The 25301-nt window shown below is 44.7% G+C and overlaps 3 protein-coding genes across 3 annotated transcripts in view; all 3 read left to right on the top strand.

Moving 5' to 3' along the window:
- ERGIC1 (endoplasmic reticulum-golgi intermediate compartment 1) overlaps positions 1-3608 on the top strand; it is a 58705-nt gene extending 55097 nt beyond the window's left edge. Inside the window, exon 10 of the mRNA XM_075441685.1 lies at positions 1561-3608. Coding sequence (XP_075297800.1) covers positions 1561-1668 — 108 coding nt within the window. The 3' untranslated portion in view covers positions 1669-3608. The remainder of the gene's footprint in view (positions 1-1560) is intronic.
- A 2991-nt stretch (positions 3609-6599) lies between these two features.
- Positions 6600-11178, top strand: RPL26L1 (ribosomal protein L26 like 1). The gene is made up of 4 exons (XM_075441762.1): positions 6600-6704; positions 7996-8168; positions 8898-9038; positions 11007-11178. Exons 2-4 carry the CDS (start codon positions 8001-8003, stop codon positions 11133-11135), a joined length of 438 nt encoding a protein of 145 aa, XP_075297877.1. The 5' UTR covers positions 6600-6704; positions 7996-8000; the 3' UTR covers positions 11136-11178.
- Positions 11179-13063: 1885 nt separating this feature from the next.
- Positions 13064-25058, top strand: ATP6V0E1 (ATPase H+ transporting V0 subunit e1). The gene is made up of 4 exons (XM_075441672.1): positions 13064-13255; positions 15297-15344; positions 20288-20415; positions 23860-25058. Exons 1-3 carry the CDS (start codon positions 13152-13154, stop codon positions 20379-20381), a joined length of 246 nt encoding a protein of 81 aa, XP_075297787.1. The 5' UTR covers positions 13064-13151; the 3' UTR covers positions 20382-20415; positions 23860-25058.
- The last annotated feature ends 243 nt before the right edge of the window (positions 25059-25301 follow it).

Raw genomic sequence — 25301 nt, 5'->3', positions numbered from 1 at the left:
TTGCTGCCTTCGCTCACCGTTAATGAACTGTTTGTTCTGTTGCCACTGCTAACTCCCTGCCGAGCTGAACGCTGTCGCTCGTAGGTTACTCTTTGTCTGTAGCTGTACCCTACGTGGGGTGTGGTGCTGTGTGGGAGAAGAGACACGGCACGGTAGGTCTGGTGTGGCACCCACTCCCTTCTGTGTCATTTCTATTGCATTTCCCTGATACCCTGCTGCATTGGCTTACTCGTTTTGCGTTCTTCTCTCTCGGCTTCTAGCTCACAGCAGAAGGCCCCTTTTCCTAGGCAAGACCTTCTGAGGAGATAAGATCTGTATCTTCTCATTGACCCAGTGTCTCTTATTCTCAGAGCCACCTAATCCTACGCAATGTAAAAGACCAAATTAAAAGAGCATCACAGTTATGAAGTCAAAAATGTGGGAGTTAAGAAATACCAGGTCCTGTGTAATTAGAACTTGGCTGTTAAATGTTATTAGGTTACATTATTGTGTATCATACTTTCCCTATGAACTCTGCTTTGTGCCGTGCGCGGGCGGCGTGGCACCCTGTCAGCAGCGTTTCTTCCCATCCTACGGTATTTGACTGCCGCCTTGTTACTGGCAGGTGGTTTGTCTTAACCCAGTCCTAAGTACAAGTCGTATGTTTCCACGAGGACGCCGAGACGGCTATTGTCGTGGTATTGAACCCTTCAGATGTGTTTTCCACCGCAGTTTCCCTGAGAGGCAAGTTTGGCATTGTCACCGTTTCATAGATCAGGGAATTGAAGCAGTGTGTTGCAAAACTCATAACTGGTGCCCCCTGATTTTGGGTGCTCCAAGACAAGGTACCTTTGATTTGGCGTGTCACAATACTTATGCGTTTTTTGAGCACTTGAGAACTGAAGTAGGCTGTTATGCTAATGAGGAGATTCATTTTTTTTTTCCCTAACTGTCCTTGAAAATGATTATGTGTTTTTGCTGGTGTTTAAATAATTCAACCCGAGACACCTTGCATGGAAAACCCTGGCCCACAAGGAGTTAAGTTGGCAGTGCTTTTGTAAGCAGCCCTTGTAATGGAAAGTGTTAGACAGGCTTAGCTGTGGGTGTCACTGGTAGCTAGGTTTCTCTGTTAGTCACTGTCCTTCACAGGCTATTTAAGTGTCTTTTGCCTGTTTGCAAATGCTGTATCTTGTGAAATAGGGAAAAGACTACAAGGCTGTGGTATTTATAATAGAAGACAGTATTAGGAAGATATGAGCAACACAGAGCTTCTCGAAAGCTTTGTTAGATGGAGTTTAGCCCAGAAAGGAAAAGCATTCATGCTGTAGGCTCCTAGGAGCTGGGATTTACGATTGGCTCGGGCTATGATGAGTTCAGGATAGCGCTAAGTTATTCCACTGTAGGGAACGGTTTCCTGAATGACTGTCGTGTAATTATGTCCCCAGTACTGTTACCCAGTTCTTGCTATGCTTCCAGAAAATACTCTAGCAGTAGGCAGTAATATCCTTCCCCGCAGTGTCAAGCTGCGTAAAAGCTCCCCTCATCACTGACAAACCTGTTTCCTCTCTCTGTACGTTTCAGATATGTGCCATCATTGGAGGAACGTTTACTGTAGCTGGGATTCTCGACTCCTGCATTTTCACAGCATCGGAGGCTTGGAAGAAGATCCAGCTGGGGAAAATGCAGTAGCAGTAAAACTCTACCGTAGTCTCCAAGGACAGGAGCAAAGATTGAGAAATCTACCACTACCTGTTTTTGTCTTTATTTTTTATTTGATTGAATCAGTAAGTTTTTTCTCTAATCAGGCTGTTCAGTGAAGACGTCTTCAACAAATCAAAGAAATCTCCATGCATTTCAGAGCTCTGAGAGTGAAAAAAATCAGTGGAATCAGGGCATGGATTTCGATTCTCTCCCCTCAGAAAGAGAGGTTGAAATGCCATATATGAAATACACTGTCAGATCTAAGTAAGGATGACGGTCTGTTCTCTGGGAGGTTCCTATGGCAGTGTATGAACTAGATAGTAGATTGCAAAGAGTTGAGCTGTCTTGTGGCACTTTTTGGAATTCTGTTGGATTTGCATGATTAGACAATCGATTTTTGTATAAGGCAAAATTATACATTAGGAAGAAATTCCACCTGTGGTGCCAAAAAGGTGATATATCTGTTGGTGAGGAATGAAAAGTGTTAGTCCCCGCAGCAAACTCCAGAGACAGAGGGCAGAAATAACGTCAAGAAATGGTTTGTGCTTTTATTGAAAGCTCTTTTGTTCAGATATGACCTTTCTAATGAAATGAGCAAACAAGAAGAGGAAGCCTTCCCCCAGCTACCTTTTCCTGGGTAATCTGTGATCCAGGCAGCGGAGGGTCTTTCTTTCACTCTGGATGTAAAAGTGGTTTCATTTCTTCCCAGAAACTGAATATCCAGTCTTGTGTTTACAGGTGGCATGAAGTAAAAACCAAACTGAGCAACACAGTTTTATGTGGCCTTTGCTTTGAAAGGGAATAGTTGTCTTTACGGCATTAGCTTTTATTCTTTCTTATGTTTTTTAAACACAGATCACCCAACAGTCTGGATTCTGCACTTCTTCATTATTGTTGTCGCTGTTATTTTGAAAAGGGGTTGTATATTCTACATGTTCAGAAAGATGGTGCAGTCCTCTGGGTGGATGATGAGCACAGTTTACTGTCTTGCTTTGTGTGTGTATATTGAATACACCTGTCAAACACAGGAAGTCTGTCTTTTCAGGGTTTAAGGTGCCTCCAACTTCCTTTAAAATTGTCAGGCATCTTTTCTGAGCCCTAGGCTGACATTGTTCACCCACAGGTACGCCAGTAGCAGGGCAAGCATTCCCACAAGCTGGCCCCTACTAGTAGTTGTTTTGACTTAATCCTTAAAATGGTACCTGAGCTTCCATACCCATTCATTCAAGCCTCGTCTTCTGGGCCTCCAATAAATGGAGGCGTGAGGGGAAAACTACTGCCAGGTGTGGCTTGCATGCGATGGTAGACAGGAGTTCACTAAAATTAGACCAATACCCATCAGTGCATTTCCTGTAGCCTCCTAAATGTTCCTTGAGTAGTAACAGTCTCTGCATGCTTTGTAAATGTCTGAGCTGAGGATACACAAATTTTAAGTGTTCCAGGATGGATAAAAATCATAAAATAAAAATCTTCTAACTCAATCAATGATGTAAATTCTAAGATGGGTGCAGGATTTCTCTTGGACAATATCTACCGCCCACTGCCCTTTCTTGGAGGCAAAAGTATCCAAACATTATGCTGTAATAATACGAATCTTTGAATATTCAGTGTTAATGCTAGAGTCAGATGCATTTCAAAAGTATTCCTGATTCATGTCTGTTGAAATTGTCTCATTGCTTTGGAAGTAGGGAAGGTAGCCAGTTTTATCTACACACCAAAAAGAAGCAGCCAGCCACCCTCCCTCCGCCATCCTCTGCCCTGTAGTGACTTCAGACAAATTGCAGCATTGGAATTTTTTCCCTGTTCTTGTTATGGACTGATAGCTGTTACTTTAGGTGTAAACTGGATTGTGTAACTTCCTGTATCTGTTAATGTATGAATAGATTTTATACATTTTTTTCCATTTACAAAAATCAACTTGAAAATGAGATGCTTGTCTTCATTTCGGTGCGTGCGTCCGTGTGCCCGGGAGCGGTACCCACTGGATGGCGGCAGCTGCGTGGTGGGAGCTGGGATTTTCCATTGCAGTTGCTTCTCTTGCTGGCTGAAGGATTTCCTCTAATCCACTGTGACCAGCTGAAGCTTACAGCAAAAATGTCCTAGTTTTTCCTCTTGAATTTGTTGAGTCTTTGCTCACAGTTTGTGAACGCAGTGGATTACAAGGATGTAATTTTTAATCTTAGCAGTGCGTCCTTCTCCTGAGCTGTACAAGAGAAGATCTTTGTAGTGCGGTGGATTGTACTGATAGTTTTCTGAAATTTCTTCACTGGTAGAATTTCTTCAAAACGCACAAGCAAAGCTGGTTGCAGATTGCTTGAGTCCCCGGCATGTTGTTTCTGCCCTTCGCCCCATCCTCTGTCTGTATTAAACGCTGCCTTCTGTACAGTGCAGGCCAGTTCTCTAAACCAGACCAGTGAAATTGTTTGGCTTTTTTTGGAAATAACAGAAGCAGACTTCAGTGTGCCTGCTTTCTCTGCCAAAATACCCACTGCGATAACCTAATAAATCACATTTTTTTGCTAGATGTGGAAACCAAATTGTACTCAAGTTCTGGCAAAATTCTGCTGAGGAAACAGTCTGCACCTTAGTTCTCTAAACCTGGTCTAAGCCCTTGAGTACTGCCAAGCCAAGGCTACCTTCTGCTGTAAGTTGAGGCGAGCTTGTCCTTCAGGCTGGCTGGCTGGGGCCGTGGAATGATGCTGCACCACGTGTTTACAGATGAATCTGCTCTTCACCTCTCCAAATGTGAATGCGAGGTAGTTACTGTTACAGCAGTCCTGCCCTGTGCGTACATGTCTCGTTAGATTTCACTTCTATTTTCAAACACTCTAGAGAAAAAATGAGCTGAGTTACGCTTTGAAACAATGCAAAAAAACTCCAACATTTCAAGCCAGAGTGGAAGGAAAACCATTGATCGTAGGTGTTCATCCGTATTCATGACTTTGCTCTTTCAAGTCAGTATTTTGACAGCAGTATTTGTGGTTTTCCAAGAAAGACATCCCTGTAGGAAGCAAAATATTTAGAACTTGTACATGTTCCAGTTTAAATGAGTCCCTCTAGAGCTACATCATACGGTGAGAACTTGTGGTGTAGGATGCTTTGCAATGGTGGAGTTAAATTTTTTAGCTCTAGAGAAAGCTGTGCTTAGGTATATTCTAGGCAGTATGTGGACTGCTGAAGATTGTTTTTTAAGAAATGGGTAAGAAAAAATTGAAAGACATGTATTGGTGAATATTTGATCTGATTTATCAAATCCTTGCATTCAGCTACTGCTCTGTAAAAAATGAAATCTGCAGTGTAGATGGTAAATGTCTGTAGTTAATTTCTGAATATTTCTCATTTAAAGTTGTTTTTTATTTGTGTGCTACACAAAGCAACTGAAAAATAACTGTGATGAGTATCTGCTTTAGAATAGTAATTTGAAGTTTCGCATGAAATATGTCAATGAGGTATTTCCCAGTAGTCCTTGGAGGAAGGGAGAGAGGGGCAGAGGAAGGAGGACATAGTCCTGTAGTATGTTGTGGCAATGTTTAAAGCACAAGTCTTCTGCAGTTTTACGGTGGGGATTATAAAGTTCTGGCATTTCTCTTTTAATTTGCAACCTGATGTTAATAAAGTATTAGCCTTTTTAGTTCTATAAGTAAAAAAAACCCACTCATGTTCTGATTGATTTTGCAACAGTAGTGCAACAAGAAGCCAATCTAAAAGGGCTTTTTTCTTTTGTTTTTAATTATTGTTTCAGTGAACTAAGCATTATCACACAATGAAGTCACTGTAAGCCAGGTCACTGTGTAGAAAGTTAACATGAGGCTCTTTTGTAATGGGCACTGAGTCATGTCTGGACATTCAGTGCTTGGTTTTGAACAGTACCAAGTGTCCTGACCTCCCTGTTTTTAATGAGAGGTGAGGGGACTGTGCTTGGAGCTCGCTGGGCTTGGCTTTAGGCACTGTGCCACCTGGTATATAAAATAACCCGCTTTTTGTTCCCCCCTTCCTTTAATTTCCTTTCAGCCTTGCTTCACGGAGTGTTTAGAAATAAGTGTCTGAGGCAATTATTAAAGATTAAATAGTAGAGGGTTACAACACAGGGAGTTTGGGTACAATGTATCTGCGCCATATTAAGAAACCAATTCCTTTGAAGTTCTGGAATTGCTTAGTTATGTCGGTGTCTGCTGTACAACGTCTTCGTGAAGGAAGAGATCCCCCCTGCTGCCAGTGAACCTCGCCTACGGCCTGAACTCAGATTGCCAGAGGTGACAGGAGGGTGCTGAAGGTTCGTGGCTCTGCCTGAAAGAGGAGCAGAGGCGCTGGGAAAGGCGATTGTCCGCTCTCAGCCTGCTGCAAGTCCACAGTCCTGAAACTTTTCCAGCCTGTCTTTATAAGCCAAAACCCAGCTGGGTGGCTGAAGGGCTGCTCGCCCAGTTGCCTGGTTCACTTCTACCAACACCACCTTCTGCCGTCAATAATTTTCCTTGAGAATAAATTAATCTGTGTCCTGAAAAAGTGTAATAGCACCAGATCTAACTGAAAGGCAAGCCCTTTGTGCAGGTAAGTTAGTTGATGGAGGCAGGGGTGCGGGTCACAGTACGGACGGGTGCAGGAGCGGGGCTGGGCGGGCTGAGGTGCTCGAGCTTGGCGGAAGCCCCGGGAATCCGGTCCCGTTTGGGCTGGGGGACGGGGGGAGGGGGCTCCTTGGGGGTTTCTCTGTGTTCATCCACGTTCGGGGAGGGGCTGGATTTGGAGAGGAGGAGGTGCTGCGGCATCGCTCTGACTCGGGGCGCGGGGATGGTGCCCGGCCGGGTGCCGGGTGGGAGCCGCGGGGATGGTGCTTCGGGGGGTGCCGGAGGGTGATCCCCGGTAGGGCCCGGCCCTCTCCCCGCTGCACCTGTGGCCGCCGGCCGCCAGGTGGCGCAGGCGGCCCCAGCGCCGCGCGCAGGGTCTCGCGAGGTGCCGGCGGCCGCTTGCGAAAGCGGAAGCGCCTCCTGCTCCTCTTTCCGGGCGAGCGTCGCGGCGGCAGCAGTTGGGTAAGGGCGGCGCGGCCCGGGCTGTCCCATCCGCCGCCATCCTGCGCGGGGCGGCCCCGCGCTGGGTCCTGCTGACCGCGGCGCGGCGGGACCCGCTCGGCGCCCCTGGTGGCAGCCCCTCGGGGAAGCGGGAGGGCGGCTGGAAGGGGCTCGGTCGCCTCGGGCCTTGCTCCCGGAGCGCTGGGGCGGCGCGGCCCCGGCCCTCTTGGCGCGGGAAGGGGCTGCTCGCTGCCTGGAGAGGGCAGCGGGTGTGGGGGCCCGGCCGCGGGGGCGTGTGGGGGGCGGGTCTGGCCCGGAGTCGTGCTCGGAGGTGCCGCTGGGAGCCCGGGCCGCAGGCAGAGCTCCCGCTGCCGTGGGCTGTCGTCGGGTAGCGGGTTCATAGAATCATAGAAAGTTTTGGGTCGGAAGGGACCCCTAGAGGTCATCTAGTCCAGCCCCCCCGCAGCGAGCAGGGGCACCGCTAACTAGATCAGGTTGCTCAGAGCCCTGTCCAACCTGGTCTTGAATGTTTCCAGGGATGGGGCCTCCACTACCTCTCTGGGCAACCCGTTCCAGTGTTTCACCACCCTCATTGTAAAGAATTTCTTCCTTATATCCAGCCTAGGTATCCAGCCAGGGTTACCGGGTGATGGCAGCTTGGGCAGCCTGCCGTGCGCTGGTTTGCAGCGTGCTGGGCGTGCTGGGCTTGCTGTGCGGCCCAGGTTGGCGTTGCAGCAGGTGCAAGCGCGTAGTACTTGGAAGTGGCAGAGCTGAGCAAAACCATCGTGTAACGGGCCTGCCTTCGGCGATCGGGATGCATGGTGCCATGACAGACAATCTTGCAGTGCAGTCGTTAAGATTTAGGCAAAGGTATCGTGGGTTTAGAAGTCTGTTCTTTGCGCTGGTCTGGTGTTATGCTTTATTGGAGATACCTAAGCAGTATGAGTTCTCTGTCTCTGCGAGTCCAAAATACAGGTTCACTTTATAAATGAAGGCAGCGTATACTGCAGTGCAAAATTAAGACTAGTCCGTCAGGTGTCCTGACTTCTGAGAACAGTGAGCTTTGGATTAGAAGGAATGATTGGAGATGCAGTGTGTGTGGCGCATCTGTCAATCACAGGGTCATTGTCAATCAGGGAGGAGGCTTAAACCATGTCTGAAGTCCAGTTTGTAAGGATATATGAACTGGGGGTGGGATTGAAAATAGTTAAAATTGCTTTTTTATGTCCTAGGATACTTTGTGTAGGTAGATGATAAAGCACAGCGTGTATGAGTGGAAGCATCTCTCAAACTATTCTTTTTCTTTATGCAGCCAAAATGAAGTTCAATCCGTTTGTGACCTCAGACCGCAGTAAGAACCGCAAACGACACTTCAATGCGCCGTCTCACATTCGAAGGAAAATAATGTCCTCCCCGCTCTCCAAGGAGTTGCGGCAGAAATACAATGTCCGCTCTATGCCCATTCGAAAGGATGACGAAGTCCAGGTAGCTGTGCTGTCTTTGAAGTTGTGCTGTCACACGTGAACATCTGTCTGTGTTTTGGCTTTCATGTATAGCCTGTGCAGAAGGGAAGGGCTAGACAAATTCCAGTTGATGCTAGCGCTTTGCCACAAGTCTTGCAAAAATAACGCAAGTTAATGCAGTCGTAGACTTGGCCTGTAGAGTGTTCATTGAGATCACATCAGTGAGAAGGAAAATAAAAGGAACACAAGTGTGCTGGGAGCTTTACTGCACTTTAGTTACATGCGTTGATTGTCACGCTGGATTAAAGGCTTTTGACAATAAAGCATGAAACAAAGGATTGTTTCTTTTGTTTTTTATGGACTATTTACTACCTGTGATATCAATTTAGAATCCAAGTTAAATGGTTTTTTGATGTAAAATGCAATGATAGGTGAAAAACTGGTGAAAAATTGTTGAAGTTGACTGTTACTCTTCTGGTTGAAAAGATACAGATTTCATGAGGATTTACTGCAGGGAAAATGAGGGAGAAGTACAATTCTTATCCATTATATTTTCCATTTTAGTGTTTGCTCAGATTGTCCAGTAATTGATGTCTTTGTAGCATGTGTATACAAAGAGCAGAGTTGAGATTTAAACCTGTGCGGTTCTGTTTTTCTGGTGGGATAATTAGATAGTGTTTCTTAAGGTCTGCTAATTGTTGAAGGGTGGTTTTGAAGTATGGGACAGTGTTCTTCTCATGTTCCTGTTTAGGTTGTCCGGGGGCATTACAAAGGACAGCAGATCGGCAAGGTGGTCCAGGTGTACAGAAAAAAATACGTCATCTACATCGAACGTGTTCAGCGTGAGAAGGCCAATGGCACAACTGTCCACGTGGGAATCCATCCCAGCAAGGTGCGGTGCATGAAGTGAGAGCTGAAGTGTGTGAGGAGACCTTGTTGTTGGCAAACAAAGATGCTGCTGCTGGCATGAGTAGAACCTTGCTATGGTGCCTGGAATAAAGGATTGAGATACTACAGTGTTGGGCGAGTAGTAAACAAGGAAATGTTACGGTGTCATGGTAGTAGAGAAGTGACAGTTGAAACCAAGAACTCCTTGATGTTTCTAGGGCTTATTTTGTGGAGAAGCTGCTAGAGACTTGAGAGTCTTGCTAAAACACTTTTTTTAAAAGCTTGGTGTTTTCAAAGCACAAAATAGGTCGTTCGGAACAGTTCTTCATCTTTGCTGTGTGGCATTTGCACTGATGAAGGAGGTGTTAGGAATGTTTAGATAGGTGCTCAGAGTCACGATTTGTTCTTGTGGACTACCTTGAACTGAGTGTGTCTGAATCTGGTTTTAGGCTGAAGTGATTTACAATGTTTAGGGTTCATGAAAACCAAGCATAGCCTGTTTTGATCATAACAGGAAAACACTGCAAACAGAACAACGAGCCAAAGCCTGGGTTGGAGCAGATGAAATTAGTCTGCTTCAGCCTTGCCATGTGGGCACGCATACTAACATGTTGGTGGAAGAAATCCAGCTGTAACAGGTTTTCTGATCTGAATGGTTGGTATGTTCAGCAAAGGGGAGAGCAGAATTGTTCCAAAACAACAGAATGACTTGTGTGCAGAAAAAACATTTGAGGAGCAAGGTGACATTGCGATAGAACCAGTGCACACATTACTTGTGTGGTAAACAGCAGTGGAAGAAATTGAGGTTTGTGCTGGTCCTTTATTTCTATGAAAGTTTATCTAGCTGAGAATCAGACCTTGATAAAGCTTTGCATAAAGGTTCTGGTTATTAATGTGAAAGGAGCAGAAGAATGTTTTGTTTGTTGTAAACTTGCAGTGGAGTAGATGAACAGTTTCTGCCTCTCCTAGGTAAAGAGGTAGGAATTAATGACAATTAAAAGAGACCTGAAAGCACGGTGGAACTGAGTGGGAGTGTGCAGCCCTGCTGCAGCCTGCATGGTTTTTCTAGGATTTTATTGTGTTAGTTGTATTTTTAAAATACTCCTTCAGTAATATCAAAGCATTTATTTCTTTGCCAGTTTGTAGGTAACAAAGAGCACCGAAGGTTGCCCATGGACTGAAAATCAAAGCTTCAGTTTGCTGCTGCTTTGTTATGGAATACTATTAAAGCTCTGGTAGCAAATGATCTGTGCAAAAAAATACCTTTATGCGTCCATATTAGTAATACTTGATAACTGCCTGGCCACTTCGCAACTGTTCAGTAGCAGATCTGTTCTTTAAAGTGTCTTTATATGAGTTGCTATGATGTGTGAACTTTTAGTGTTGCCTATAGTTCAGCCAGATGCATTGGCTATTCCAAACGGCACAGCAACGATTCGATAATGGCCAGCAGCAGCATGGGTTTCCAGTGTTCTGAAGTATGGGTAGCATTGCTTAAAACACGGAGAAATTAAAATAATGATCTATTACTTGCCTTTGTGGTGGTGGGAAGAAGACTCAGCTGTATGCTGTGTTTTAGGTGGATGCAGTATCCATCATCTTTGAGCCGCATAATGGAAATTAGATTTGCTTCAAAGTAATTATTCTATTATGTAGATGGATAGAAATTTGGCTGCTCTTCAGTTAGTCCAAATGTTGTGGCTGTGCATTGAAATAACTGTCCATATGTTCGGATCCCTGAATGTACCCAGGAAAATTAATATAGCTCAGTGTTTTGAAATACAGAAGGCAATTCAGTACCTCTGTTCTGCTCAAACCAAATTAGATAGTCTGTGGAAATAAAACTTGGGTGATTTGATGCAGTCTGTCAGCAGTGATCTTCCTGGGCCGTGCTGTGTTACCACATTTCTGTCAAGTTGCTGTACTGAAGAGTTGCACTGAGGAGACACTAAATTCTTTGTCCTTTCTCTAGGTGGTGATCACTAGGCTAAAACTGGACAAAGATCGCAAAAAGATCTTGGAGCGTAAAGCCAAATCTCGCCAGGTTGGCAAGGAGAAGGGCAAATACAAGGAAGAAACAATCGAAAAGATGCAAGAATAGATGGTTTCCTATTCAATGCTATTAAAGAACTGCTGAAATTAAACCTATTGTTGTGTCTTCTCCTTTAGAAAGTCTTGATACGTTGTGTCTGGATAGCATTTAAATACGCATTCTCATGTTTTGATGTTGGCTATGTAAAAAAAGCCTCCATTAAATTAAAGAGCTTTTTATACCTTTTCTTACTTGTAAGAAAACTGAAGACTTTTTCCTGGTGAAGGAATGTTTCAACTGACATTAGAAGGAGTAGGGCAATTTTGAAAACGTGCATCTAATGACCACTGTATTTTGTCTCTTCCACTAATCTTTAGCATTGACTTAGATGCGTTCATGGTTTTAAATGAACATGTTAATTCTGTGCACTGTACATATTTAGTCTTTATCAGACATTTGAATTAAGCTGTGTCTGGCCATGAATCTCTTTCTGTAATCCTCCTACTAAATTACGGGTTTTTTCTACTATCTTATGTATCTGACAGTAAAGGATGATGTTTTACAGGTTCACCAGGCATGTTGTGGCCAAACACAGTGCTGAACTTGCTGTGTCATGTCTCAGGGTCTCACATGAACACCAGAGGTTGAGAAGGGGGATTTGACCCTCAGCAGTGCTTGTGAGGTAGAGCTGAAGGCAGCCTCAGTGCTGTTGGTAATGCTGTTTTGGATGAACTTTTCTGTGACTGGAAATCACACGATTGAGAGCTGCCGCAGTGAGTTGGAAACAGCCCTGCAATTAAGTGAATTTACTGGATCAGTGAATGGCTCTGATTGCTGATACAGGGGGAAAGAAATTCAGCTCCTACCGGAACAGCACTGCAGCCTGAAAAACGGGATGCTGTGAATTGAGGAAAACTACATTTTCAGGTTTGAAGTCATTTACAGGCACTGATACGAAGTCTGCTTCAGTAGGGGGGCTTTGAATGTCGCTTCTTTTATGCAGGTTCAGAGGGTTTGTCCCCTGCAGTTCATTTGTGCACGCGTGCTGATCAAGATTTTTCTTCGCCTTGGGTCGAAGTACTGAGAAAGCCCTTGGGGTTTGCTTCTGCTGCGGCCCAGCGTGCTGGTTTGGCTGGGACAGAGTTCAGTTTCTTCAGAGTTGCTGGTGTGGGGCTCTGGTTTGGACTGGTGCTGGAAACAGCGTTGGTAACTCCGGGCTGGTTTGGTTACCGCCGAGCAGTGCTGACACAGAGCCGAGGCCGCCTCCGCCTCCGCCCGCAGCGAGGGGCTGGGGGTGCACGGGAGCTGGGAGGGGGCACCGCCGGGACAGCTGACCCGAGGAACGCTCCACGCCTGCGGTGCTCAGCAGGTAACGTTGGGGGAAGGGGGGGATGTCCGGAGCGATGGCGTTGGCCTTCCCCAGCCGCCGTTCTGGGTGACGGAGCTGTGCTGCCCGGGGATGGCTGAGCAGCTGCCGGCGGCGGGAAGGGGTGACGGGACTCCTGGGTTTGCTTTGCTTGCACGTGCAGATTGCGCTTTACGTATTGACCTGTCTTCATCCCAACCCACGGGTTTTCTCATTTTTCACTCTTCTGATTCTCTCCCCATCCCACCGGGCGGGACGGAGCGAGCGGCTGCCCGCTGCTGAGCTGCCGGCCGGCGTCAGCCCACCGCTCCCGGGGGCCGCGGCGGCCCTGGAGCCGCCCTGCAGCGCAGCCGCCCTCATCCTTCCGCTGTACGAGGAGGTGAAACGCGGACCCGCCCCGACGGGCTCCGGCGGTGCGCCGGAGCTGGTCGCCCCCCCCCCGGCGCCCAGGAGCTGCTCTCCCCCCACTCGCCCCAACGCTGCCGCCGGGCTCCCAGCGCCGGGCCGGGCCTCAGGGCGGCCCCGAGCGCGGGGGTGGGGCCAAGTGCTCTCGCACGTCTCGCTGCTAAGTGCGCCACCGCGCGCCGGGCTGTGGTGACGTAGTGGGCGCTGATTGGCGGAGGTGGCGGGGCGGGGCGCCGCGGCCGGCCGTGAGGAAGGGGAGGGGAGGCGGCGCGCTGGGTTGGACGGGTCCGCTTTCCTCCGCCGCCGGCCCGGCCATGGCGTACGGTGGCCTGACGGTGCCCATCATCGTCATGAGCGTTTTCTGGGGGGTGGTCGGCGGCGTCCTGCCGTGGCTCGTACCCAAGGGGCCCAACCGCGGGTGAGTGACCGGGGGGCGGCGGGCCCCTTCCCTTGGTTTCCTCCTCCGGCCCAGCGGGGAGCAGGTGAGGAGGCCCCCGGCGGAGGCGGGCCCGGCGCCCCGAGGCGGTGGCGGCCTGGCCGAAGCGGGCCGAGACCTCGCGGGCCTGCCGTGCGGCGGCGGCCTTGCGGCTCTCCCTAGTTCCCCGGTCCCCCGCCGCCGAGGCCTCGCCACGCTGCATGGGGCGGGCCCGCCGCCCCCTGCCGCGGGAGGCCTGCGGGCCCCTCGTCGCTGGCCTGTCGCGGCACAGCGGGCGGGTGGGCCCAGGGCCGCGGCGCCGGTGCCGCCGATCCGGTCGGCAGTGGAAGGCCGCAGCAAGCGCCCGCCAGGCTTCCCGAGCCGGGAGCCGCGTCTCCGTACCGCAGTAATCCGCCACGGCTCCGAGTCTTTCACTCAAGCCCTGTGAGCGTCTGCGTACGCAGCGCCCTGGCGCAAGGGTGTCTGTGGTTACGTGTCGTGGTGCTCGAAGAGTAACTTCCCTTCCCTTTCCTTCTTCTGAGTTACTCCACCATCCTCTAGTTCCGCACTGGATGAGGCTGAAGAAGGTGTTGTAGTCGCTCTCTGTTCTGTGGTTAAGTGCATGCCAGTGGCCTTGGAGCTGCGGTGCCAGAGGACGTACGCGGGGCGTCTGAGTGGAGACGTTTTTCTTGTAGTGCTTGGAGCTGCTCGGCTTAAAGAGTGGAAAAGTTCTTGTCTTTCTTTTTTCCCTAGGAGATAATGACTACTTAATCTCTCTTGCTGGCTCTGACATCCCCTGTACTCCACAGGGACCAGCTGTCTCTTCTCTTAGTTTTTTATCGATACTTGGAGGATTTTTCCTCAAGTCCTGTTTAGCTCTGATATTTACTGCTTCAGTTTCAAATCTGAAGTGTGTTTTGTGCCTGAAAACTTGCCTGTCCTCAGAAACACCTTGGAAATATGTCTTCCAGGCAGTCCTTAAAGTACGTGGATCACCAACAGATGTTCTGTATTTCTTCCAAAGTGTGATTGTTTAATAAATATGGATAGATCACTGCTGTGTTCTGGTTCTGTAGCACATCTGTAGTAACACTATGTAGTCTGTTAACTTCTCATCTTAAGAAACAAAAAAACCTCTAGCCTGGCGACGTTGGCTTTGTAGCATTCATTGGAAAGCTGGCAAGGTGGATGTGTATTGATAGATGAAAAATACTGAATGTTATGCATGTCACAGAAGGGTGGGGAATTACTGACCTAGTATACATTTTTGTTACTCAGTTGGGGGGGAAGTACATATAGGGAAATCCTTTTCTATAGTTTAAAAAAAGTAAGAAAAAAATCCCTCCACTTTGCTCCTAAGTTCCATGAACTGCATAAATCACTGTTAGAAAAATCTCATTTCCTTCCTCCCATTTCAAAATCATGTGAATGTACAGCTGCAGTTTTACAATTTTCAAGTTCAAGAGCTGCTTGATTGTTGCTGCTTTTCATCTTAACTATGGTTTCTGTCACAGTTTTCTTCCAGCAAGAAAGGAAAATCTTATCATGCAGAGAATTTCAAGTGGCTTTGAGATTCTATATTTGTATTCAATTTGCAAAACCCCCATTCATGATACAAAAGTAAAAGATATATTTTAATACTTAAATTTTCTGTAAGCAGAATTTTGCAAATGAAATGTTTGTTGTTTACTGTTAGTATTAGCACATCCAGCTTCAGTAGTTTACTAACTTGCTGGTAGAAGTGACTGTGAAATAGGGCAAAGACACTGACTGCAGAAGATTTTGCTCCTCTTTGGAGTGATTCTTCTTAAATACAGCTGTATACCTTTGTTTGCCAGAGCTGTGTCAGGCCTTTTGCAGAGTGTTAGCTGTGCCTCTGCAGCTTACTCAACATGAGTGTTCTAACTTCTTCCAGCTGAGTCACCTTCCATATGATCAAAGTTGAACTCCTTCTTGTTTGCTGGTTGGTTTTTTTTTCCTATGTATCTTGTGGTCAGTCATAACGTGACACCTAATCAGCTGTTTCTCTCCTTCCGTTTTGCAGTGTTATCAACACAATGCTGGTGACATGTGCTGTTTGCTGCTACCTGTTGTAAGTATAAATAATGCCTTGCTTCTTAATCAAGGCACAGTTCTGATGTAATCAAAAGTTCCATTTTTTCTATCTTCAATACGTTTAGGAATAAGCTTGGTTTGGTTGAATGTATTCTCAAAATCTGGTAGCAGTGGGTGGAAAACCTTATACGTGGGGTTTTTTGATATATGACAGACAATTTTTGTGACAAACTTGTGATGATTTGATATATTAAGACTGTTTCTTTTTAAATGCACAGTATATTTTGAGGCTGCCTTTTTCCTGCAAGAGAATTGTTAGAAATAGCAAAATTAATTGTTGAGGAACTCCTCATACCATGTTTGGTGTTTTGTCAAAAGGTAAGCCAGCTGTAACAGGAGTCTGCAAGAGAAAGCGTGGTTATCGTTTTCTCTTTCTCTTTTTTTATTTTTTATTTTTGTTTCTTTCTTTTTTTAAGACAGAGACTGATTTTGCCAAAGAAAGTGCTATGCAGAAATAACTTTGAAAGGTGTTTGGGAAGAATTTGTTGTGGAGAGTAAATTGGTAAAAGTCTGGTTAGATCCTTAGGGTTAACTTGTCATAAAATCATTATCCAGAGTTCCACTTGAACGTGAGTAGTATTTGTACTTTCCTGAAGTATCTAGGCATTATTTACGCTACCCAAAGGAGCTTAACGTGGATGTTTAGAGAAATGCATCTCTAATCTCAAGACTCATTCTTAAGAGCTGGCAGCCAAAAGGCGTATTGCCAGCGTCGGCATGTTGCAGGAGAGGCCTGTTTGGTTCCGTGTTGGGTTGGCCTGTGGCACAGGCATATGCAGGTTTAATCTAGTTTAATAATGTGATATTCAGGTTTTACACATGTAAGACCTATTTTTTTTAATTCAGAATATTTGAAGCATGAAGTCTTAAGAAATCATTCTTCTGGATAGTTGTAAAAGTACAGCCAGCTTGGTTCTGTGTTTAATATCTGTGACAGTTTTTTTAAATTAAAGGTTTGCCAAGCAGATGTGAAAACTTGAGCTTTGTAGTGCCAGCAACTTGAATTTGGGATTTCAGTGCTGTGAAGGCCTCCTTGCCAGCACATGAAGTATGTAGGAGCCCAACCTCGTGGGAGGTCCTAAATGCCTGGCTAAGAAGGGGCAACTGGATGCTGGTTTTTGCTAGGCTATGGTGGGTTTCTGAGGGCAAGGAAGCATGGTGGGTTTTGTTTTGGTTTTGTTTAAGTTTAAAGTCCTCACTTAAGTTCTTCCTACTCTATGTTTTAACAGAAATAATTCCTACTCTTCTAAAATTTTTGAAGCTTAGCGTTTGTTGACTTTATTGTTTGAAGGACAGTTTCCTTGAAGTTGAGGCCACGTGGCATCTGCAGAATCCTCTGGATTATGAAGTGGAATGTATTTGTTGTAGAATTTCTTAGCTTTGAATGATGTGAACTCTTCAAATGTACAGTGATATTTCACTTTGTGAGTTTAGTGGGGATTGTTGTTTGGGGTTTTTTTTCCCCTGAAACAGACCTATTATAAATCTAGTGTCATTAACGGGGTTTATAATCTGTTTTTGCATGTCAAGCAAGGGTGTTCTTTCATAATCTTGTGGGCTCTGAGTTGTTTTCTGTGTTACCTTTGGTTTTCTCTGATTTCACCTTGAAAAAAGAGAAACAGCAAAATCTTACTATGTTCTCAACCATCAGTAATTATACCCAACCACATAAATTACATACCTAGTGTTTGCTTGCCAGACAAAGAGTGGATTTTTTTGCCTTGTGTTCCAAGATAGAACTTGCCTTATCACAGTCTGTCTTTTTTTTTTTTTTTTTTTCTTCCCCTCCCTGTTAATTCTCTATAGAGAGATAGAAAAGCCCTGGTTGAAAAGAACCTCGAAAGATCATTTGGTCCTACCTTTCTTTTCCCCATTTTATTCAAACATATGTAGCTTTGTTCTTGTCATATTCTCTTGCTTTTTGGGAGAGGCATTGAAAAAATTTCAGACCTTCATTTTGATGTCTAAAGAGACTCATTTTTCATACCGGTCTTGAAGGAAGGCTGAAATAATGGTTTCTGATGATTCTTCATTGGATATGTTAAGGTTAAAATAACTTGGTTGGTTTGCCCCAGGTATGGTGTTCTGTATTTTTCTGTCCTTAGTAGGTGGCTGATGCTGTTACCTACTTCTTTTGAGAGTTGTTTGGAACTCTGCTATGCCTGCTTTCATACTCTGAGTTACCTTTCCAGTTCAAAATAGGGATAAAACAATTTATTGTCTTCATTAAACACCACTTGATTGACAAACTGATTTGCATCAAACTGAATTTGTGCTAACTAAATTTAAAGTCAATCACATTTCAATTTAAATCTGTTTCTTCTGTGTTTAGATTTAACAGTGATCATTTTGAATAACCATATTGATCATGTGGTGTTAATTTGGTTGTTCTATGGAAAATTTTTACATAGGTAAGTGCATGATTTGTGTACCAGAATTGTAACCAGCAGCCCTTTGAGGGAGAATACATGAGCCTTGGGAACCTGGTAAAATATAAGGCAAAGTATAAGGAGTTACTGCTGCAGGAATTATAGGTTACACCGTGTTGTGAGGTACTGTTAAAGTCTAAATCTATTTTGCTCTTTACAGAGCAGTTCCTGAAACAGTACTGTGATAGTCTACTAACAGAGGACAGGGTTCTTGAAAAATGGTATTATTTGCTACTGATTCTAAAAGGATTAAAATATAGTTGCTGAAATTGACATTTAACAGAGATAGCAAGCCCTTAATTTGTAATATGCAGCATAGACAGATGGCGGTTATGGTAGAAAGACCTTTTAAAAAAAAAAATCTTTCTGGTAGAACATACAGGACTTCACTTCCTTGTATGAGCTGGGTAATTAACGCTTACTGTTGTAAGTGGTATCTGGTAGAACTGAAGGACCTGTGGGTGGCTCAAATGCTGTACCTGATTTTAGCAACGCTAGAACATTACATGTTGGATACAGAGCCTTTCTTTGTTTTACTTTGAATGCCACATTTTGTTTTGCGTTGTCATGATAGATTGTGTAAAGCAGCATCACTTAAGCAAAACGTGGGAAAAGCTTTTTCATGACTTATCTTGAATGCAAGGGAGCTGTAGAGTTCAGTACAGAACTACTGCTTGAAATTATTAGGTCCTAGCAGAGCAGGGAGGAGGAATGTGCTATCGACCTGTAATGCCTGTATGGCGTGGAGCTTGGGTATCCAGCATGGTCCCAACAAATAGCTTTTGAAAACTGCACAGTGCTTGCCTAAAGCATAGTTATACAGCTGGGACACGTCAATATTTTGAATGTGCTTCCAGCTCATTTAATTCACAGCCATGCTGGGTCTGAACTCAGGAAGCATAGAGAGGTGAGATGTTTGTGCATAGAGTTCCTTCCTTCTGTACAGTGAGAAAGAATAATGTGCTTTAGCAGGCTTTTAGTGTTCCTACCCTCCTCCCACTTCTGTTAGCTCAGGATGCTACAGGCAAATGGTACAGTGCTCTGGCACCCCTTCTATCTGTCTTTTGTATCTGAAAATTAACTCTTGCAAAATAAATTCCGTGGTATTTTTAAGAGCTAATTTGCTTTTTTCCCTGTAAGTAAATTTAACATAATGATTAATATGGTTTCAAAATGCATTGTTGTCATTGCTTTGGGTAGCAAAGCAGAAACATGTCAACCTGAAGGTTATTGGCTCTTCTTGGTGGTGTCTTGCTGATGTTTTAATTGCTTTGTAAAGCCTGCTACAGGTTTCAAGGCTTGCATGACTGATAGGCTGCTACAGGCTCAGCACGTCCTTTTAACTGGAATCCTGCTTCGTGCAAAACGGAAAGTGGCATTGAAAATAAGTATCTGTGAATTTTAAGAGGATTGATGTGTTTTCGTTAAGTCTGCCCCACATCTTTTGCCCCTGGCTGTTCTAGCCATATTACAGCAGACCTGCACTTCGTTTGCTGGTCAAAGCATCAAGGTTTGTGTGGAATTTTCCATGACTGCCTAAGCGCTCTGATACATTTGTGGCAGCTCCCATTACAAAGCTGCTCTGCTTTTTCTCTTCCTTACAAAGCATTCTAGAAATAGCAGACAGATGAGCCAGTGTGTTCACTAAATGTGTTTATAAAGTTAGTCTTTAATATAGAATTAAATCCATGGACGCATCCATTGCTTTTTCTGAATCTTGTAATATTTACAAAGTAAATACATCTTTTAACAGTGGAATATTTATTTCTGTTTAGCTTTCCTGGATGTTTTCCACAAACTACATTCCTCTTGTTCTCTGTTCTGGCTGTGGCTTCTGCAGTGTTAGTTTGTGAACTGCTCTGATGGCAAGGCTGCTGTTGCTGATGCTCTGGGGTTTGCTGTCATACTGTTGTTTTTTGTTGTGGGTTTTTAAATTTTAATTTTATTCCTGTAGCATTGTACCCTTTGGCTTCAGGTCCCTGTTTCTTGATGTATGTGCCAGGTTTAAATTCACTTTTGTTCAATATAATGTGTCTGCAGGGATAGGTTGTCACACACACTTAAGAGCAAAGGAGAGAGATTATGTTTCCGAGACATTTTTGTTGAAAAGGCGCTTTAAAGGTGCTGGGGAAAATGTCTTGTCTCCTATGTGTCTCTCTTCTGAGCCCACAAATACCTGAGTTTAAGTCTCAAAACACTTTCCTGTCAAAGGAAAGGTACAAGAAAAAAGCCATCAGGTGGTTTTGTGTTGCTTTAATTGAAGAGGACAAGATATTGTTTCAGTTGCAGAATGATTTGGTACCAGATCCTCATTGCTGGTATCTGGTCCGTGTGTATGAGTTTCAGTAAAATTTTGATCTGGTACTAGACCTTCCTGAAAATTGTCTTTTCTTCTGTGATAGTACTTGTGCTTTGGACAAGGCTTCCATTATCGTAAACTTTGTAATTTGGCTGATGTTCTCTCTTTTGGGTTGGGGGGGTTGTCTTGCAGTTGGCTGATTGCAATTCTGGCTCAACTCAACCCTCTCTTTGGGCCGCAGTTAAGCAATGAAACAATCTGGTATCTTAAATATCACTGGCCTTAAGGATGTCTGTCCTCTGCTGCAATTTATTGACTAGGTGAGTATGATCAGACTTACTAATATATTTAGTGTTAAATCTTCAGGAGAAATTGAACAGTAGCATAAGCAGTGTGTTCAGAATCGCTGGCTGTTTCGTAGGAGAAAGCTATATTTCTATAGGCTGCAACAAAACGTATTTTGGATGTTACTCTTGACTGGATACTGGGAAAATTGGTGTACAGTTATTTATTTCTGCTATCATGTCATGTGGTGCTGTGTTCAGTAAGCGGGGATTTATAAGAAGAACAGTATGTTTCTTCCAACCAAAAAAAAAAAAAAAAATTGGGCTGGGGTGTCTTTTAATAGCTAGCATAAGTGCATTTCCTAATCTTCAACAATTGTTAAACCTCTCTTCAAGCCTACTAGAATTTCATCCAATCTGTCCTGATTTCCAAGGCAATGCACAGTTGCCCTCATTCACCTGGGAAGTCAGAGTGAGAACTGCAATTAGAATGGTTCTTTAGCTCCTGTCAGTGTGTAGTACTGACACTGAGCTGACGGATGAATGTTGGTTTGGGGTTTTTTTTAATGATAGCCTGTGTGGAACTTTAATCATAGATGAGCCTGGTGGTTGCTATCTGGGTAGTGCTATAGGAATGCTGTTGTTGCAGTCCTTGGGCACGCTCTCTGACGTGACCAGCAAAAACACGAAATCTTTTACTGGAAGTACCATGATGGCTTCAGGTTTCTCTAAAACGGCAGCATTTGGAGGTGAAGGTTTAAATGAAGGATGGCTGTGGAAAGAAGTACCTATGATTTTAGGTTTTGTGCTGGTAACTGAATAATTAGACACGCTTAATTTTTTTACCTGGATTGGGTTTTTTGTACTTTTAGGTTTAACTGCCTACCCTGTTGCTGTTACTACTTTAACTTCTATTCACAGAAGCCCAGTAGCAGCAGGCAGATGGCAGTTGATGTTATAGCTCAGTTAAATGCTGTCTGTAAAGCATCCTGAAGCAAAGCTCCACTGCTTCAAAGTAGGCTTCATCTAAACTGTGGTGCTGTCAGACTGTGGCATGCGTATGTGCCTGTATCTTAGCAGCAAGCAGAAGCTACAGGTAGAGCTGGCCCTGCTTCAAGTAGAGGCCTGTAATTAGCTAAGTGTTGTGGTTTAACCTCAGCCGGCAGCCCAGCACCAGACAGCGGCTTGCTCACTCCCCAACCCCCCCTCAGTGGGATGGGGAGGGAATCAGAAGAGTGAAAAATATGAAAACTCGTGGGCTGAGATGAAGACAGTTCAATACGTAAAGCGCAATCTGCACGTGCAAGCAAAGCAAACCCAGGAGTCCCGTCACCCCTTCCCGCCGCCGGCAGCTGCTCAGCCATCCCCGGGCAGCACAGCTCCGTCACCCAGAACGGCGGCTGGGGAAGGCCAACGCCATCGCTCCGGCCATCCCCCCCTTCCCCCAGCGTTACCTGCTGAGCACCGCAGGCGTGGAGCGTTCCTCGGGTCAGCTGTCCCGGCGGTGCCCCCTCCCAGCTCCCATGCACCCCCAGCCCCTTGCTGCGGGCGGAGGCGGAGGCGGCCTCGGCTCTGTGTCAGCACTGCTCGGCGGTAACCAAACCAGCCCGGAGTTACCAACGCTGTTTCCAGCACCAGTCCAAACCAGAGCCCCACACCAGCAACTCTGAAGAAACTGAACTCTGTCCCAGCCAAACCAGCACGCTAAGTCAGTCAAGCTGAATTCCCTCGGTGCACTTTCACTGCTCGTGTGTTAACACAAAATTGGTGAGCTAAAACAGAGACCAGTGTGTTCTGGTATTGGGCATACAGATTTGTGAATCACATAGGAGAATTCAGTTGCCTGGGACCTGAAATTGGAAAGTATTCATCTGGACAAGTGCGTGACTTGGATATAAAAAATTGGGCTTCCTGCTGACTGGTAAATGGTCTGTGTGTTGCAACCAGCAAGGACAAACTGGAGATGAGGTACAACTCTTGGACTTCAGGCGCCTGCTAAAAGAATCAGGGCTTTCCCCCTGGCTTTCAGTGAAGGATTTTCCAGAGAACTGGAGGGGAATTTGTGCCAAAGAAGAGAGGGAGCTAATGTGTTCTAGGATGACCGGAAGGTTTATATGAGGAGCTGTCAGTCTAAAACTTATTAATGGAGAATTGGAGACCTGTATGGTGCATGTTGTTGTGTTACATGCAGCAATTTGTTTTAACTTTTGGTATATCTGGTTTTGTTGGCTTAATTTTGAAATAAAATTAAGGTTCTTGTCTTTGTGGAAAAAAAAAAAAGGTTTAAAAAAGTAAAAACATATAGTAGTCCTCAAATACCATAGTTAAATATTATGTTGTTTTGTGCTGAAATGTGCTATTACAGAACGTGCTACTCTCCACAATCTTGTTTTAATAACTCTTGTAGTGTTGAGTGAGCTGAGCGGCAAGGAGGTGACTGTCTTGATCAGCCTGTGGTGTCCTGTCTCTTGCTGTTGTGTGCCTCTGCACTCGGAGCCTCCTGCGGAGTTTCTCACTAGACAGGAGCTGTGAATTAGACTCTGTCTGAAAGAGTTGGGATATATCTCTGACACTGCGCGGAATCCCATAAATATAGCTACCATTTCTTGTTTGATCCCTTATTTTTGGCTTTTAAGATGTGCGTTTCGAGCATGTAAGATGCATGTAGTATGCCTTTTTCTGCCTCCCATTTCTCTTTCAGTTGAGGTTTGGATGGATTAGTACAGACAGTGCAAAGAATTAAAGCAAAGAGAGTGAAATACTAACTCCCAGAGTGGAGCGATCGTATTTAAAAATTAGGGTAGTCTAAGGACACCCATTTTACTTGACCAACGGAGCAGGCTGAAAATGCATGCAGAAGGCTACTGCATTCTAGTGAAGAGCTTCTACAGATGCTGACTTGATTGATCTATGCCAAGTTACGGAAGTTTGGTCTGTCTTTTCGGTCAGTGTCCCTCCAGTTCAAGTGATGATGATGATGTATCGGATGACTTGTCTATATAATCAGTTTAATGGCTTGGATGGCAGTATGTGAGAACGTGCAAACTTGTGTAGCGGTGGTAAATATGGGCTGTAGCCTCTTTTAGGCAATCTGATCTAATGCTAACTTTTCTCCTTAACTCTGTCAATTTACAGTCTGTGTTCTGGGACCAGGAACTTTATTCATGCAAGTGCAAGAAAGGGCCATTGTCCAGATGACTGAATGCTGTTACGGCATTGAAAACTTTCTAGTAAAATAGTTGTTCTACCAGCTTATAATGTAACTAAAACTACTTGTTACTACTAATTTCAGAAATGGAACTGCTACAAAAGCAAGAAAGTAGAGATTATTCCTGAAGCTCCATGTAGTTGAATTGTTTACAGTTCTTGACCATTTCTCAGTGCATTTGTGGAATGGAAATAGCTGTGGTTAACAACCAGGTCTTCAATTAGTAAATTGTCTCTATGGAAAGGAATAATTAAGTTGCTCTTGCTTTGCAGGTAAAGAAGAGATATCTTCCAGATGAAAAACTCCACTGACCCAAAGATGCGCTTAACGTAGCTGGTTGGATACCAAGCCTGTATTAATGCCTTAACTTTTCTATTGTGCTTCAAATGGCTTGTTCAAAGCCCTATATTTTTTTCCTACTGTACCATTTAACAGTGTGCCTAATGCAATTTATACTTCAGTACTGTAAATTTTTTGTCTGTTAACTTCAGATGTGATGAGAATTTCTAAAGTTTTTATGGGTCATAGAGTCAGCTTTCCTGTGCATTTTACTCACTCTGTAGGAACACTGTGTATATCTCCACAGGCCTTAGGTTGTCTATTGCACTGCTGTTCGGCCCTGTTCTGTTTGACTGCACTTGGAAAAAATGTGTGCAATGTAACTGTATGAGGAGAGGAGAAACAGCGGTGCCACATGTTGATGGCATTTATTTTTTAAAATGAGTTGTGTTCTTGGGAAATTTGGTCTTAAATTTCTCATGTCTGGAAATAAAACTAATCCTCTGCTTTATACAAAATGTTCTTGTGCCATGTTTAACTGTTACGATGTGCTTTTCTGTGGTTTTAATCAGACAATAGTCAGCCAGAGTTGAGCTGAGGAAACTTGAGATAATGTGGATAAACTGTAATAAAATCATACAGTGTGATGAGTGCGCTTGCTGCCTGTATCGGGGCCTCTCAGGTAGTTCTAAAAGTCGACTAAGTTTGCAGTCTAAAATTGCTGAGAGGTCTGCAGGAAGAAGTGAATGCTTAACCTGAGAGCCTCTTCTCCATGAACTTCCTGTTGTCTGATACGAGGGGGACCCAGCAGCAGAGATAACAGGACTAGTTTTAATGAAGCGTAAATAGTCATTTTGTTAGGAGACTGATATACTCCCTGGCCTTTTTGGAGAGTATGTATAATAGCAAAAAATCTGAATTGAACAGAAAACATAGCAGTTGTTTTAGACTGACTTGACACTTGCACGTAGAATTGCAGACCTGATAAAGTGCATGACAGTGTAAGCCAGAGATGAAAGATTGCTGAAGCTCCTCGATGGCAGCTGAGTCTGTGAGGTTGGGAATGAATCTAGGAAGTCATTTGCTACGAAATAGCTTCAAAGGCTATAAATACTGCTGTGTGCACAGGAGTCTTCGTGTATGCTTTCTTACCTCCTCACGTCATGTCCAAATAAATTGCAGTTATTCCTTACTGTGTTTTATTGTTATGCATGAGGACATAATGGAGCGATTCATTCTTTTCCTTTTGGATAGCACTGTGAACTTGTTCGGTGGGATAGTACTCGTTACTCTACAGGAAATGGTGGGATCCCGACAAAATGCTCTCACTTGCAGTGACTGAAAACTGGACAGCGTGAATTGCAGAAGAAACAAGAACATGTCCACTACTGCAAATAAGCATAGCAATTGTTGGGACTGGAATAGTGAGGTTTTT

The sequence above is a fragment of the Opisthocomus hoazin genome, chromosome 22 (assembly GCF_030867145.1).
Source record: "Opisthocomus hoazin isolate bOpiHoa1 chromosome 22, bOpiHoa1.hap1, whole genome shotgun sequence".
Classification (NCBI taxonomy): domain Eukaryota; kingdom Metazoa; phylum Chordata; class Aves; order Opisthocomiformes; family Opisthocomidae; genus Opisthocomus; species Opisthocomus hoazin.
The sequence above is the reverse complement of the archived record's forward strand: the minus strand, read 5'-3'. Positions and strand labels throughout refer to the sequence as shown.